This window comes from Nicotiana sylvestris, chromosome 12 (assembly GCF_000393655.2).
Source record: "Nicotiana sylvestris chromosome 12, ASM39365v2, whole genome shotgun sequence".
In the NCBI taxonomy this organism is placed as follows: domain Eukaryota; kingdom Viridiplantae; phylum Streptophyta; class Magnoliopsida; order Solanales; family Solanaceae; genus Nicotiana; species Nicotiana sylvestris.
Window position 1 is genome coordinate 120386829 of NC_091068.1, and position 18334 is coordinate 120405162.

The window sequence follows — 18334 nt, forward strand, 5'->3', positions numbered from 1 at the left end:
ATTTATAGTAGTATATACATATATAGTTTACAAGAAAGTGCCTTAGATAAAAAAAAATAGCCCGAAACGAAAAAAAAAAACGTTAGGCCCGTTTAGGCCCGCGGGCCCAGCCCATTTAGCCCGGGACCATGTGGGCTTAGGATCACCGTGGGCCGGTTCCACACATTGGGACCGTGAAGCCCGGGACCGCCAAAGCCCGGCCCGCCTAAGCCCGAGCCCGTTTGGCCCGGGCCCGGGCCCGGACCACAATACAGCCTTAGACACCTAGTGTTAGTTGCCGACAACTATTTTTCAACCATTATTCCAATGTCTTTTGAGGTGGAAAGCTTTGGTGTAACTGGTAAAATTATTTTCACGTGACCAGGAGGTCACAGTTTTCAAACCATGAAAAAAACCTCTTTCAAAAATGCAGAGTAAGTCTGCATACAATAGACCCTTGCGATCCAGCTCTTCCCCGGACCCCGACGCATAGAGGGAGCTTAGTGCTTCCACGGCTCTCTTTCAAAAATCCAAGGAAAAGTTGCATACAATAAGAATTGCGTACAATAAACCCTTATGGTCCGGCTCTTCCCCGTTTCCAATGCATAACTGGGGCTTAGTGCACCGAACTGCCTTTTTTATTCCAATATCATGACAATCTTAGCCTGTGGAACAGATTTGTTTAACTATATTATATATTTACATTTGGCATAAGGATTTACAGGACACCTTTGATTCTTGAATTTCATCTAGAACAGAAATAGAATTCACCGAAATTCTCAGGAAGGTTAGAAATCCTTTAAGAAAGATTGGTGCCCAACAGTAAAGAGTTGCCATCAAGTTTAGACTAAACATAAGCCATCACCAAGCTGATGAATATATAAGTAGTTAACATTCAGGCTCCAAAAAGAAGAAATAGGAAAAAAGACAAAAGAGGAGATTTCAGGATTTGAAAAAATCAAGAAACTATTGTCAACCTATAGGAGTAATTTGGTCAGATTTACAATCACCAGAATACCAGCAAGACCTCAGTCCACTGGAAATATACATGACCTAATCTTTCAAAATGATTTGAACCCTGTATATGCTGATTTTAGGATTATAATCACCTAGGGTGGTTCTGGAATGAGACAAGTGCATGAAGTGCTAAAGAAACAGAGGAAACTACAAAACTAAGAGCAGTTTGAAAGATCGGTAGGACGAGTGTAATCCAACTTTTCCAGAAAATACCAAATGTTGTTTTAACACCCTCAAGAAACTGGTGTAAACCTAACATCTGGGGCTTCATTCCCCCTAGAAAAAGATCTGATTTCTATTTCAGTGCGATTGCGACTCAAGAAGGATATTTGTGGCTGTATTAACATCATTTCCAGCATGGATGAGTGCCTGCCTTGCCGCATTCCTATCAAAGCCCATTGACATCAGCATCGCTATAGTGTCTTCTGGTGGCTCTACGGTGGACGGGGCTGGAGCAGGATAATTTCTCTGAAATATGCAGGAGAAAGCAGTACATTCATGTTAGTGTGGGCATAATCTTTCAAAAAGGATCTAAGAAGTTTAAGTTGTCACTGGAGTTGGTTCCCATTGGAACACACCAAGAATCAACTCATTGGTTATGGCCCATCAGTTCACTCATCTTTTGAACAAGGTGACCTCTCAATCCCATTGGTCTAGATTAAATGTGAAATTCAATGACATAAGTGAAAAAAGTGAAAGCTAAATTTAACTGATAAAGCTCTAACATAATAACATTGCTTCCAGAGTGCAAATATCAGTTCATTTAGTTCAATCACTTGGAGTAGCGATCTGGACATTTTGGCTGAACGTACACTCAAAACACTTGAAGGCTCAGAATTTTCCAGTAGACATCAAGTGGACAAGAAATGTTAAATCATTTGCATGCATTGACTATTCCACCGACCACCTGCTACCTCTCAGGCTCCAACCATACTCTAATTTGAACATCAAAAGAATGTAATTTTCCAGTAAACTCTACGCAATAATTGTGCTATCATCATTTGATGGATTGAATAACTCTATGCAATAATAAACTCATTATTCTCTTTTTCTTTTCTTTTTTTGTTTGTTTTGAAGAGTAAGAAACTCATTTGTTCTGAATTTGATTTTCCATGTGTTGTCGATAAGCTATAACAGGAAAGAAACTCGCATCATCCAGATGAATAAAAGGGGGCTAGATGAGGTGGTTAATGAAAGCATCAAACATGGAACTATCACTTAATTGGAATCTTTATAAGAGAAATTTTAATGTCACAGGTTGTTTTATCCACACACACAAAAAAAAAATATGATGTCATGGGTTGCCTCTTTGTATAGCTATAACAAAAAAGAAATGATGTCTCGAAAATGAAACTGCAAAGACAAACAGTACCTCTTCACCAAAGCCAAGTTCTGCTAGAATGTCAAAAGCTTTAACCTAGAATAGTAAAGATAGAACCCTAGAACTGAGGAGATGGAGGTTCAGCTGTCTCTGTGTAAGACTAAAGTTACCACACGTCACTAATAAAACACAAATTTTACTGAGCATACCCATGTGGAGTTACAACCATATATCAGACAGGATACCAAATCACAGAATCTGATTGGTTCTTCTACGACGATGCAAAGGGCTATGCATACCTAAGTCAACATAGAACATGAGAATTAAGTCAAAAGAGGTCTAGATGTATATCCTAGGCCTAAAACCTAAAATAAGGGCATCAGGTTGCTACACCAGTTACAGAGAGATATTAGCTCAATCTAGTTCCTGATGCCTTGTCATCTGAATAGCATTTGCTAATTATGTGGGATTAAGGCACTCATTCTGTGAAAAGCAGCTAATGTCAGATTTGTTAATGTGATATGCCAATATGAGGCAAGCCTACTAATATCATACATGGCTAGGACATAGAGAGGGAGATACCCGGAGGGACAATAACAACACATATCACATATCACATGCACAATAGTAGTTATGAGGAAGCTTACTAATGTAGGATTGCCAAAAAAGAAATAGCAAGTGAAGGAGGGTTATGGACAACATGGTTTTAGCTGCTGAACTAGGAGAAGCAAAAGGTGTTCTTTACACAAGTTCTTTCACTTGAAGGCAATGCATACAGAAAGCTCCAGTATTCTCAATTCTGTTTGATGGCAGGAAATATATATGTTGTAGATTAAAGATGGCCAGGGAAAGGACGTGAGAATTGATTGGGAAATTATAGTACTTATTTTTCTTCAGGATTTGGTACTCGTGGACACCTTGATCTCTAACAACCATGAAGAGACATCTTATTTGGGACATTAAGTGCTTTATATTTCATCAAGCTGGAGTAATACTGCTTCACTTTCAGGCCAGCCAACCCAAGGAAGATATGCGTTTTAGAGGACCAACACAGTCACACAAGCAGGAGCTCTTTTGCTCTTCAAGGCAATAACTGAAATCAAACTTTTCTTTTGACTAACCTGATATTGAGACAAGTGCAGCTTTCTATTAACTAACTAAAGCATGTGACCAAGGCATCGAAAACAATACTTGCCTCCATCTGGCGACCTGCAAAGGATGGTACATTTCCTGGAGAGCTCCTTGCTGGCGCTGAAGGTGGTGGCACGTTACCCATCGATGGCCAAGAAAGTCGAGCAAAGAAGGATGTAATAAATTCTGGGAACTATAAGAAAATAAATTAATGGAAGTCAGCTTCTTAATAAGAAATCATGGGAAGTCGTGTCTAATAAAAGGTCCAACATAAACACCTCAAGCAAGAAATTATAAGGAGAACGTCATTTCAAAACCATAAAATCAGTTTGCAACTCTACAGTGGTGATCAGAGTTCTTTACTTTTACGAAGCTCATCACTTGTTTCCTGCATTGCATTATGATATGTTGATATCTGGGCTAACAATTACCTTCAACCTATGTTGCGCGGATTCTCCAAAATGATGCCGCACCCATGTCGGATCCTCCAAAAATACACTATTTTTGGAGGATCTAACACGTATCCGGTACCATTTTCGGAGAGTCCGAGCAACATAGCCTTCAACCACCGTACAAAAAGTAAAGTGGAAGGATTAGCTTTGCCCTCCAGCAATAGCATTCAGCCTATACGACACATCCATATCTGAGCAATTGGTGAGATATGGTGCCTTATTTCTTGTAGTCATTCAGAAGTCAGAACAAGGTTTATTCCGAGCAACTTAGAAGGAGAATGTCCAAGTGCATGGAATGGGTATGTTGTTGTTGCAAAACCCCAAAAGCCAATAGTATTGACTAGCTAGAATATTCTATATTTGTGCATGCAAGACTAAGTCAAATTCTCCAGCCATATAACAACAGTGAAGTGATTAAGTGTGACATAAATACTTAATACCATGTGACTATGAAGACTATTACAAAGAATGCTATCTCAATAAAACGGAACTTTGACAGAGAGAGAGAGAGTATTCTGAAGAAGAAGAAGAAGAAGAACAGCGCAAACCTTCACTCTCCTAATACGGAAAATGTTCAAACGATACAAGCAACCTGCAATTATTCCACAGAGCCCAGGTATAATAGATCTTTTCCAGGATGAGAAAAGAAGCTGCAAGACAAAATATCAAATGAATATTGGTGAAAAAAACTCAATCTAGGGACAAAATGTAATTAGAAGTCGTGATAAAAATATAAAATACCTGGAGACCAGCTAAATAAATGAAAGCCTTGTCAGAGAATTGTATACTGAATATGCGGAACCGGGTAGAAGCAGGAATGTCGAGATAAAACGGCACAAAGGATGAAAAGATTAGTCCGTAGGGCCCAGACAGTGTACTCAAGGAAGGATCTGACAGAGAAAAATTAAAATATATCAATGGCTAAGAACCTATTTCTCCAATTCAAGAATAGCAATAAGAAGGGTAGAATGCAAACTGCATAAAAAAAGCTACCTATACTAATGGAAACTACGAGTGAAACCGGAACGATGTACACCAGAGGGTGTGAAAAAGATCAAAGTAAGTAGATTATTATGGTAATATGGTATAGTATCATCTCAAGCACCTCTTTCACGCAAACTTGAGGGAAAAGATCCCTTAAAAATCAAATGCTTAGCAAAGATTTGGTACCTAGAAAATAAAGATTTCCAATTTCCAGCAGTTATTGTCGATTTCTACTCCTTCATGTTGCTCTCTATTTGTGATGACCCAAAAATGTCATCTTTAAATTAAATAATCATCTCGGTGTTTTAAGATATTGAAAAGTGCTATCAATAATTCCTCGACTTGCGTGTACATTACGTATAATTTTCCGGAAGGTTTTTATGTGAAAAATGGATTAAATTGTGAACTAGAGCTTTAAAACTCAACTGAGTTGACTTCGGTCAACATTTTGAGCAAACGAACCCGGATAAAAGATTTGACCATTCCGATAGTTCCGTATCGTGATTTGGGACTTGGTCATATGCCCGAAATCGAATTCGGAGGTCCCTAGATCAAAGCATCGCCATTTAACGGAATCTAGAAATCTAAGGCTAAAGATTTCTTAAGTTTGACCGGAGATTTGACTTTTGAGAAAAAGACTCCGGAATGGAATTTTGATGATTCCAATAGTTTCGTATGGTGATTTTGGACTTAGCATGTTCGGATTTGGATTTGGAAGTCCGTAGGACAATTTAGCGCATTTTGGCGAAAGTTGGAAAATAGAAGAGTTTTGGAAAAGTTTGACCGAGAGTTGACTTTTTGATATCGGGGTCGGAATCCAGTTCTGAAAATTTTCATAGCTTCGTTATGTCATTTATAACTTGTGTGCAAAATTGAAGTCAATCGGATTTGATTTGATAGGTTTTTGCATCGGATATAGAAGTTGGATGTTCCTAGTTTCATTAGGCTTGAATTGGGGTGTGATTCATGGTATTAGCGTTATTTGATGTGATTTGAGGTTTCGACTAAGTTCGTATGATGTTTTAGGACTGGTTGATGCATTTTGTCGAGGTCCCGAGGGCCTCGGGTGGATTTCGGAAGGTTAACGGATATAAAAAGGCTGCTGAAATTTTCTGGGCAGTTTATGCATTTTTCGCACGTGTGAACAGTGACCGCACCTGCGTGAACAGTATCTCCATTTTCTGGACAGTACCCGAAATTTTCTGGACAGAATGTTAAGTTCCCATTTTCCATTTTTACCAAATTGGAGCTCGGGGAGAGGCGATTTTCGGGAGATTTTCAGAGAAAACAAAGGGGTAAGTGTTCTTAACTTAATTTTGGTTAGATTACCCGAATCTATTACTAGTTTTGGCATTAAATCTGTGAATTTAGTTGGAAGAGTTGAAAACCCTCTCGGATAGATTTGAGGATTTGAGGGTCGAAATATTATCGAAATTTAGTAATTTTGGTATGGTTAGACTCGGGGTTGGATGAGGTTTCATATTTCGCAACTTTCGTCGAATTCCGAGACGTGGGCCCCACGGGCGAATTTTTAGTGCAATTTCGGATTTTTAATGGAAAATGTAGAATTCCATGTGGAATTAATTCCTATATTTTTTATTGACTGAATCGAATTATTGTGGCTAGATTCGAGGCATTCAGAAGTCGATTTGAGAGGCAAAGGCATTTCAGAGTAGGATTTTTGCTCGGATTGAGGTAAGTAACGGTTACAAATCTGGTCCCGAGGGTATGAAACCCCGGACATTGTGTCGTATGACTATTTTGGAGGTGACCATGAGAGGTGACGGGCGTGTGGGCGTGCACCGTAGGGATTGTGACTTGGTCCGTCCCGCGAGACTGTGGAATTAATTGGCCTACTGTTTAATACATGTTCCCTCTGTTTTCATAGTTGATTGTACTTCATGTTAGAAATCATGTTTAGGCCTTATGTGATCACTGTTGAGACCTGCGAGGTCGTGTGCTTGCTGAATTAGCTGCTAATTGCTGTTTTGTACTCAGTCATATCTTTTCTTGCTTAGTATGCCTCCGTCTCTTGCTGTTCATTGTTGATACATGACATTACCTCTGTTTGGACTGTTTATATGATTTTTTGAGAGCCCGAGAGACTGGAGAGATTGATGACTGAGTGAGGCCGAGGGCCTGATCTGTGAGGATATTTATGGGATCGGGCTGCATGCCGCAGCATGTTGTTACTGATTTATGACTGAGTGAGGTCGAGGGCCTGATCTGTGAGGATATTTATGGGATCGGGCCGCACGCCGCAGCATGTTGTTACTGATTTATGATTGAGTAAGGCCGACGGCCTGAGTGATTTATGCCACGAGGTGGCTTGTTATAGCGCTTGGGCTGAAGGAGCCCCTCCGGAGTCTGTACACACCCCAGTGAGCGCAGGTACCTACTGAGTGCGAGTGCTGAGTGCGAGTGTCGAGTGCTGAGCGACTGGGAGGAATGAGTGAATGCGAGAAATGAGTGATTGTGAGGTTGGAGTGAATGGGAGGACAGAGTGACTGTTATTCTGAGAAAATACATTTACTTCATTACTGTTGCATTGCAGATGTCATATCACTGTTTTGAAAATTATTGGAAGATATTATTTACTGCTCAGTCAAATTTGATATCTGGTTTATTGAGTACGTACTGTTGTGACTTAAACTATTAAATTGAAAGTATGACTACTCTTATTTGAAAGTTATTGAGATAATTGTATTTGCATAGCTCGTCACTACTTCTCAGTTCCTTATTTATTTCTGTTACTTACTGAGTTGGTGTACTCACGTTACCCCTGTACCTCGTGTACAGATCTAGACACTTCTGGTCACGGCGGTTGCTGATTGAGGAGTCAGACTCAGGAGACTATTGAGGTAGCTGCATGGCGTTCGCTGACCTTGACTCTCCTTTCCTTTCATATTCTACTGTTCTATATTTTCAGACAGTGTTTTATCAGTCGGATGTTGTTATCATTTAGATGCTCATGCACTCATTGACACCGGGTTTTGGGGATGGATTGTTTAGTACTTTTGGAGTTATATTCTGTTCTAAAAGGTTTATTTAATATTAACTGCTTCCGCCTTTATTTAAAGTTCTACTGTGTTGAGATGTTGAGTTGAGGCTTGCCTTGTACCACGATAGGCGCCATCACGACAGGTGAGATTTTGGGTCGTGACACTATTATGCACATCATACTTCTCAAAAGACCAGCTTTGTAGCGGCTCTCTAAATTTGGAGCAGGTTCTGATGACACACTATAACTAGCCTGCTGCACGACTTATAAAATTGCACCAAATAAGTCTATATTTGATTCAAAACACCTTGTATACAAGGATCTGACACTTCCCTAGTAAAGTACTAGGTACAAGCAAATGTCGTGCTTTGTCGCAAGATATCTCCAAGAAGGTTCTTTTACATAATTATCAAAAGGAGGTTCTTTTACCGTTATCAACCATATTAATAACAAGATAACTCAAACCACGCAATCTAAAGGAGCACTAGTATTGTTCAAAGCCTCTAAACCTTTCGAATAGAAACATACTGATTGCTTCCAAACTCTAATTATATCAGCTTCACAATTCCTTTTCCTCGTAGCATATTATGTGGCATTATAAATCAGAGATGATGAAGAGTTGACCAAAATGAGCAGTAAATTCTTTCCAAGAGATGACCAATTGTATACTAAAGAACAGTTGGAGTTAGCCCTTAGCAGCGGCTTCTCTTACCCATTGTTGATTTTGACTTTCATTTGAGTAATCACTATAACTAGCCTGCTGAACGACTTATAAAATTGCACCAAATAAGTCTATATTTTATTCAAAACACCTTGTATACAAGGATCTGACACTTCCCTAGTAAAGTACTAGGTACAAGCAAATGTCGTGCTTTGTCGCAAGATATCTCCAAGAAGGTTCTTTTACATAATTATCAAAAGGAGGTTCTTTTACCGTTATCAACCATATTAATAACAAGATAACTCAAACCACGCAATCTAAAGGAGCACTAGTATTGTTCAAAGCCTCTAAACCTTTCGAATAGAAACATACTGATTGCTTCCAAACTCTAATTATATCAGCTTCACAATTCCTTTTCCTCGTAGCATATTATGTGGCATTATAAATCAGAGATGATGAAGAGTTGACCAAAATGAGCAGTAAATTCTTTCCAAGAGATGACCAATTGTATACTAAAGAACAGTTGGAGTTAGCCCTTAGCAGCGGCTTCTCTTACCCATTGTTGATTTTGACTTTCATTTGAGTAATCACTATAACTAGCCTGCTGCACGACTTATAAAATTGCACCAAATAAGTCTATATTTTATTCAAAACACCTTGTATACAAGGATCTGACACTTCCCTAGTAAAGTACTAGGTACAAGCAAATGTCGTGCTTTGTCGCAAGATATCTCCAAGAAGGTTCTTTTACATAATTATCAAAAGGAGGTTCTTTTACCGTTATCAACCATATTAATAACAAGATAACTCAAACCACGCAATCTAAAGGAGCACTAGTATTGTTCAAAGCCTCTAAACCTTTCGAATAGAAACATACTGATTGCTTCCAAACTCTAATTATATCAGCTTCACAATTCCTTTTCCTCGTAGCATATTATGTGGCATTATAAATCAGAGATGATGAAGAGTTGACCAAAATGAGCAGTAAATTCTTTCCAAGAGATGACCAATTGTATACTAAAGAACAGTTGGAGTTAGCCCTTAGCAGCGGCTTCTCTTACCCATTGTTGATTTTGACTTTCATTTGAGTAATCAACATAAGATACGACAAAGCAATTAACAGATTTGACTTTCTCGCTACAGTAATAATACAGGAAGCAGTCACAAATCATAAATTGCATATTCTCTCAATACTTCAACTTATTTTATTTGTTTGTAAATTAATTTGTTGATTTATTAACAGCTCTTCATATGGAGTCCAGTGACTTCTCATCACTATCTCTAATCAATGATGAAGCCAACGGAATTCAAAAAAATACTATAATGGCATGGTTGGAGTACAAAGTTGTGACTTAAAGCAACTTTTGAACCCCTTTATCACTACACTAGAATTATAATTTATGTCAAGGGGATTCAGCAGTTTATATATGACCAAAAGCTTTTATATTTACCCTATTTGTGCAGTAATACTTTTTACCCTTCCCTCTTACTAGCTCCACCCATGTCTCTAACAACTTGCAGTATCCCAGGAAATTCTACGCTTTTGGAACTTCTGCTATCACTCTAGGCTGGTGCTTCTCTATGAATATCAAGTCACTAATGCAACTTGATCGAGATCATTTGATATCCCAATGTTTCAAGATACTTTTAGCCACATATCTGCATAATATCACCCTAAGCATCTGATTGATCTCATTATTTTTGTGTCAGACCCATAACGCACGAGCAACATCCATCTTATGCTATATGTATGATCATGTCCATCCTACCTCAAATACCCAATCCATGAGCCATATTTTACCCAAACCAGTATGTAATTACAGAAATTCAAAGCACGGTAAGTGGAAAAATATGGGGAAGAGTGAATATTTATCAAAAGCAAAAATAAGGAAAAAGAAGATAATCACAGTTACATATTTTGTTTAACATCTTTACATGATATGCTGCATGGTTACTGTAAAACAGGTATAACTGTTTGAAGGAGTTGCAATCACAATCTACAACTATAAAGGAGAATGAAGAATATAGACCCCTTCAGGCTGTCATTCCTATATATCAGTCCAGAGTAGTAAAAAATAGTCAAAAGCAACAAGTGCTCACTATGCAACTTATGTCATATGGACTAAAAATAATTATTACAATGAAAACCATAAAACCAAGCATGGAAAAGTTCAATCAGATACTTCAGGGGACTGAATCATGATACCCAAATAAAACATCCCCTTCACTAATGCAGATATTATGGCCAGAAAGTTTGGGAAATCTAATAAGGACAAAGGGGAATCTGAATTTAGACTTCGTGTTGCTTTTGGAAGTTTTCTACACTTGTAATTGTTAAGTGCAGTTCATTTCTCAGTTTAGCTATTTATCTATTTCTGTCTGTGTTATAAGGGCATTTCATCATTTTATGTTTAAAAGGCGTATTTTTTATATTTTGTATTTTTTGAAAAGATGTTTAAAGGTGTATTATATCTCTGTCTTCTGGATATCTCCAATTTGTGGTATCTTTGAAACTTGGGCAGCAAGCTAAGAGCCTTGCAAATGCATTAGGCGACTTGCACAGCAAGTCAAGAGTCTTTAGCAGAAAAAGACGGCTAACAAATTACTCAGAAGAATCTGCGAACAGGCTTCTGGAGAGCCTTCCCTCCAAGCTGTCGTCCTACTAGGTTATGACTTATGCAGATGTATCCTTATAAGCATTTGAATTAGGATGAAGAATATACTTAGGACTATTCCTCGATCTCTTTCTTATCCTTTTCTCATGCCATACCTCTTATTTGTTCTCTCAATTTCTGCTTATCACCTCTCGGTTACTGTACTTTCCCATATCTGTACAACCTCAAAACATCACTATTTCTTATCTCCCATATTAGCCGCATCTCATCCCCCACTTCCACCAGTTTAGGAGCCTAAAGAGCCGATTCTCTATGTTAAACCTTTTTCTCTTTGTATGATCTACCCGCATTGTTCTGAAACTGCTTTCAATTATTAGTTCTTTCAAATGTTTGATAGCTTATTAGATAAGCGTCAGGATGAATAACCCAGTAAGAAACTCTAAGCACTTTCTATCAATTCATATCTGATGATTAGAAATGACCAATACCTTTAATAAGTTGTAGAGAAAGAACCGCGAGCAATAAAGAGAGTACAAAAGAGAACAGCAGGAAAACCTGCAGAACAAGAGGTAAAAACATAAACTACACAATGTAAAAGAGAAAAAGAAAAAACAGGTAGAAAAGACAATGAAACCAGTATCTACTGTGGCTTTTATTATTTGCCTAGTAGTTGATTAACACCTGCAGCTTTTATTAATTTTCCATTAGCTAATTAAGAAAGTTGAAGATAGTACTGTCCCAATAACTTATCCAAAAAAAAACTACTACCCCAATAAGCACTTACAGAATATTTGTTCGAACCGATTTGCCTCTCAAAGACACGGAAGTAGTATAGCAGATATAATCCAAATAATAGTTCAGGAGTAGATGAAAAGGTAAAAACAGATATGATCAGCTTCCAGATTTGAAGCTTCTGGAAAATATCCTGGCACAAGCAAAAAAGATGCATCAATTAGCAGTTCTACTATACTCTTTAAGGTATCCACTAAGAGCATGCCCAAAATCCTACTTAAACAATGAAATTATACCTGATAAGACAGCAAGAGAGAACAAATCTGCTACTCCCTCCATTTCAATTTATGTCTCTTACTTTCCATTTTAGTCTGTTATAAAAAGAATGTCTCTTTCTATATTCAGTAACTCTTTTACTCCAGCTTTCCACATGGCATATTTAAGACCACAAGATTCAAGAACAACTTTGGTACATTACATACATCTTTAGTTTAAGAGCATAAGATTTAAAAGTCTTCATTACTTTCTTAAACTATGTGCCCAGTCACACTAAGACACAAACTGAAAAGGGGGGAGTATAATACAAAAATGTAAACTAGGAGAAAAGAGAATCCTATATTCTGCAAAATTTTACAACTCAGAATGGATGAGCTGAGACGAAATAAGTACCACGTTAAAAGAGAATCCTATATTTCTTAAGTTCCAAAGCTCATAAGAGATGAGCTGTAAAATGAAAAAAATACATTAGAACCTATTTCCCTTAAGTTTCCAGAACTCATAGATGGAGTTGGGTGCTTCTAAAACCATTAGTAGCTGTGTGGCATATCCTTTGCTGTTACAAAAAAGTTATATGTCTTTACGCGGAATTGGGAAATCTCATATCCCTTCAGATTCGGATGTTTGGAGTAAGATAGGATAAGACCATATATGATCTTGTATTGCTATTGGATGATCGATAGAGAGTACTAGGCGATTAGCAACCCTATCAGGAAACCATATAAAATCTATTACTATTGGATAACATAGCTTGTCGGTGTCATAATCACAAACAAATTGTGGTTGCATTAACACCACGTTACATGGTACAAATAAAACCACTTGATATCAATATGTTACATGGATTCTTTTCAAGTGGATATGACATTGGTATGACCACTTTATAAGGATCCCTCGAAAGACATTAAGAGGCTACTAAAAATTGAATGTTAGATCCATAGACAAACCTGTACTCAAGCCTAATCAATTGACATAGTCTAACACGTGGACTCAAAATTAGCAAGTTGTATCTGCTAATTGTGCTTAGTCATGGTCTACCCTCTACTATCAAGTTGGCGAAGGAGTTTGTATTGTTATATGTTCATAAACAAGCCATTTATATTATCCAGGGACTAAACTGTAGTAGCTTCATGTAGTGACAAGCCCATCTCAAGTTCGAGAAATATAGAAGATAACCTATTTCCTCATGGCCTCAAAACGTAAATATTGGTGAATGGAAAATGACCATGAATGTTGTTAACATAAGCATTCATGACCAGATGAGCAAACAGGGTGCACTTGTATGCTCTTAGACATTAAAAGTCGGCAACAACCACAAAATTACTCAGCCTCCATTCCCTCTCCCCCTCTCAAAAAAAAATGTGTACACCTTAAACAACTAACCAGCAGCATCCACTAGGCTTATAATTGGACAAAGGTTAAACCTAAAAAACCTCTTTCATGAACACAAGATCAAATCAGGCGTGGTTCTCATTTCAAACACAAATCTATGAATCTCCAAGACCAATTGCAGTTATGCACTAAAAAAAAAAAAGTAAAACATATTGGGTGTACACTATAGATGTGTTCATTTCCATCTGGTTTTTGAGACTTTTTTACGATGGCGGCGTCTGGGCCAGCTTGCCATACCTCGACTAATTCCACGGGGTACTTGCTATATCTCCCACCAACATAGGTACCCGGTAGCTTAGACAGATGGGAAGAAATCACATAATGTTTTTTTGTCAATATGGAGATTTGAATCTTCGTTGACCATTAGGCCACACCCTTAGCTCAATATACACTAAAGATCCAATCTTATATCCTTCTTTTCACAGTCCTAGAAACCCTAAAACTTAATTCAACTCAATACTTAGCCCCATTCAGTAAAATTACACAGAAAAAAAATACCTAATTCACAGTACTAGAAAAATTATCAAAAGAAAAAAGGATCGAAATTAAGAGAAACCCAGAAAGTAACAAGTACCTGATAAGACCAACCCAGCTGATTTGCACGGCCTTGGGTACCAAATATGATGGTGAAGAGGGTACACGCAATTACTAATGCCCTTGTCACTGGCGCATTGTCTATTGTTAAAATTACAACATCAAAGTGAAAATTCGAATTAGAAATCAATTGCTATAATTCGTGCATCAAAATAAAGTGTATAAAGATAGAAATTGATGAGGGATTAAAACGTACTGAAACCAGATGGGCCAACGTTCATTTTTGCAGCGATTACAACGAGCTTTTTCCCTTTACTATTTTACCACTTTGGCCAAGTCCTGCCTCTTCTGACTTCTCTGTTCCTCGGCGAGATCAATTTTTCGCAAGTCAGAAACAAACAAGGTTGTTGGAAAACAATTGGTCTCTATTTAAAAAACAGTTTTCCTAATCCTTTCCCAAACTATGTTTAGACTGGAACTAATACGGTTTTCTTTTAGTTGTTTAAATCCTTGTTTTCTCACATTTATTTTAAGACCGTCCTCTTTTTTTTTTTTTTTGGGAGTTGTAGACCGTCCTTTACTTTTTAACAAAACAACATAAATGCAAATAATATAGTTGTACCTCTTTCTAACACTATTCTTATTATTTTAGCTTTCTATAACAATTTTTTACCTATAATAGCAACAACCATTTTTATATCAACTAGTCTTTAAGGAGCGTGACTTGCGCGTATACCCTATCTCGATGAGTGAATTTTATATATATATTAAAACTGTTTAAAATTATAAATAAAAATTTCAGCTCCAGAGTTGATGAATTTTGATCATATATATATCTAACTCAATAAAGAAAAAATTCTGCTTCATAAAATTCATAGATCATCATTCCACATATTTAACTTAAACTTAATTTTATTTTTATAATTTTATCATCTCAACTTTACAAACTATCTTTTTAATTTATACAAGAATATATAGCATTTTAAAATTTAAGAGTGTATACCCTTATTAATAAAAATAAATAATCAATATTCAAAATATGTGTTTGAAAAAATTACTAAGCTCCTAAAAATAATAATATCACGGGTAATTACAAAATTTGTGTTTATAATTTACCAACAATTGAGAATTCTTTACTCACATTACCTTTCGCATTCCACAAAATTCGTGAAGTGGTTGATTTAATCAAACTAAAAGCGGACAAAATTTTAATTAATTAGTTGAGTTCAAAATCTTATATAATAGTAAAGTTTATTAATTAATTGTGGTATGGTTTCTCTCTCGTTTTTCTTTTATGATCTTAAATATTTTCTTAGTAAACTAATCTCATTATTGAAAAACCGGTAAAAAACAAAGGAAATTTTCCCTCCTATAGCAAAGTTTTACACCCTATTTATTATAAATAAAAATCTTTGTAAAATATTATTTTCTTGTCACGACCCCAACTCCGGTCGTGATGGCGCCCAACACACTGCTAGGCAAGCCTAACCAACTGACAACCCTTTCTGTTTTCTTATGAAAATCATTATCAGTTAACACAGTTAAATTGCTAAATTACTCCAATAAGAGTTTAAGACAACGAGTTAAATATGCAGAAAGTCAGATGATAATACCACTACATAGCCCATACAGATCTGGTGTCACAAGTCTCGAGCCTCTAGTACAAGTTTAACAACCTAATACATGTCCATCTAGGGAATACTAATTAATAACAAGGATAGAAGGGAGAGATCAGGGCTGCGGACGCCATGCAGCTACCTCGATGCTCCCGGATATGCGCTGCTCAACTGAAATAATCCTCACTCAGCCTCAGATGCACCTGGATCTGCACGCAAGGCGCAGGGAGTAATGTGAGTACTCCGACCCAGTGAGTAATAAGCATAAATAATGACTGAGAATAAGAAATCACGGAAAACACAGAGTAATCTACACTGCGGTAGTTTAAAAAAACAAGTAATATGAGAGTAATAAACCAATGGAAGCGAAATGTAGAAATACTACAACAAATAAGCAGTTAAGTGACAGACATATAAAGAGAAATCAACACATATAACGGTACCCTATAGTACCCGCTGCGGCGTGCAGCCCGCTCCATTTATTTATCGTCGACGGCGCTCACTGGGGGTGTGCAGACTCCATGAGGGGCCCCTTGCGGCCCAAGCGCAATATCAAGCCATCTCGTGGCATCAAATCTAGGCCCTCAGCCTCATATCAATATCAGTATAACACTGCTGCGGCGCGCAGCCCGATCCCATAGTATCCTCACATCTGGCCCTTGGTCGTACTCAGTCCATAAATCATATAAGCTCCTCAGGCAATAGTAAAATAGTAGTTCTCAGCCCAAAATATCATTTAATATATCTTTTAATTTCAAAAATCGAGTAAAAGTGGCTGAGTTGTAAGACAGTAGAAAACGGTACGACTGAGTTCAAGTAGTAAGTCAAACAGTGAGAAAATAGTAAATAAACTCCCCAGAGGGTTCAAAGAATTGGCAAGAAGCCCAAATATGACAATCAATCCAAATAATGATGATAACAAATAAGCTTTAATCAAATACGCAGTAGAAGCATCACTCGGGACGGACCAAGTCACAATCCCCAATAGTAAACGACCCGCGTTCATCATCAAGCGCGTGTCTCACCTCAATATAGCACTACGATGTGCAAATCCGGGGTTTCAAACCCTCAGGACATCATTTACATTCATTACTCACCTCAAGCAGGCCGAAATCCTAGCTCGCTACTCCCTTGCCTCGCAAATCAACCTCCTCGAGCGTCGAATCTGATCAAAACCACAAGTAATACGTTACAATAGGCTAAGGGAATACAACCCAATCGAAAAGACTCGAAAAATATCGAAAATCACGAAGTTGGCAAAACCCGAGCCCCGGGCCCACTTCTCGAAAAATCAGAAAATTGATATCACCGCATTCCTTATCTCGCCACGAGTCTATACATATCAAATTTACCGAAATCCGAGCTCAAATGCTCCCTCAAACCCCCAAATTTCTATTTCAAAAGTCAAGCTCTAATCCTTCCCTTTTTAGTCAAATTTCCATGAATTTAGATGTTGAATCTACAATTAAATGACGTTTTTAGGCCATAGGACTCACCTCCAATCGATTCACAGTCAAAACCCTCTTTAATACTCGTCAAAAGCTCCCAAGGTTACTCAACAATGGAGGAAATGGGACTTGGTTCGCGGGTGAAATGTTTATTAAAACCCTTCTGTCATCCCAGATTTTACTCTATGCGATCGCATCCATGCCTCTACGATCGCATAGCTCAACTTTCCCAGGCCTCCAAAATGTCCTATGCGAATGCGACCCCTTAACTGTGATCGCACTGCTTCACCAATCAAACCTACGCGATCGCATACACTACTCCGCGATCGCATTGAACAAAGTACCCCTCAGAACCTCAGGTTCATTTAACATTACGCGATCGCATTACTCCTCATGCGATCGCAATGAACAACCTCCTCAACCTATGTGATCGCATACCCTATTCCGCGATCGCATTGAGCAATCAGAACGGCCTTCCCCAAACCTTCTATGCGATCGCAATTGCACTCCTGCGATCGCAGAGAACAAAAATGTTCTGCAACACTCAGCTGAAATCTGCAACTTCAAAAACCAAGATTGGTCCGATTGACCATCCGAAATCACCCCGAGGCCCCCGGGACCTCAACCAAAAGTGCCAAACCATCCTAAAACATTATTCAAACTTGTTCCAATCATCAAAATACCACAAACAATACCAAAACTATCAAATTACATCGGATTCAAGCCTAAATTTCTTTAAAACTTCCGAAATATGCATTCGATCAAAAACCCGACCAAAACACCTCCGAATGATCTGAAATTTTGTACACACATCCAAAATCACCTAACGAAGCTACTGCAACTCTCGGAATTTCATTCCGACCCCCGTATCAAAATCTCACCTACCAACCGGAATTCGCCAAAATACTAACTTCGCCAATTCAAGCCTAATTCTACTCCGGACCTCCAAAATCAATTCCGATCACACTCCTAAGCCAAATATCAACCCCCAAAGCTAACTGAATCACCAGAAATCACATCCGAGCCCTCTAACTCAATAGTCAACATCCAGTTGACTTTTATAAAACAAGTCTTCCTTAAAGAGACTAAGTGTCTCATTTCCTATCAAAACCAATCCTATTTAACTCTAACACACTGAATACCGATAACGAAATATGAAGAAGCATAAAATGGGG

General features: G+C 37.8%; 1 protein-coding gene across 1 annotated transcript; it reads right to left on the reverse strand.

Annotated features, from left to right (window-relative positions):
• Positions 1-755: 755 nt before the first annotated feature.
• On the reverse strand, positions 756-14569 carry LOC104225220 (rhomboid-like protein 20). The gene is made up of 8 exons (XM_009776986.2): positions 14352-14569; positions 14136-14236; positions 11946-12086; positions 11650-11716; positions 4642-4790; positions 4449-4550; positions 3513-3641; positions 756-1464 (listed from the first exon to the last, which is right to left on the reverse strand). Exons 1-8 carry the CDS (start codon positions 14374-14376, stop codon positions 1297-1299), a joined length of 882 nt encoding a protein of 293 aa, XP_009775288.1. The 5' UTR covers positions 14377-14569; the 3' UTR covers positions 756-1296.
• Positions 14570-18334: the final 3765 nt, after the last annotated feature.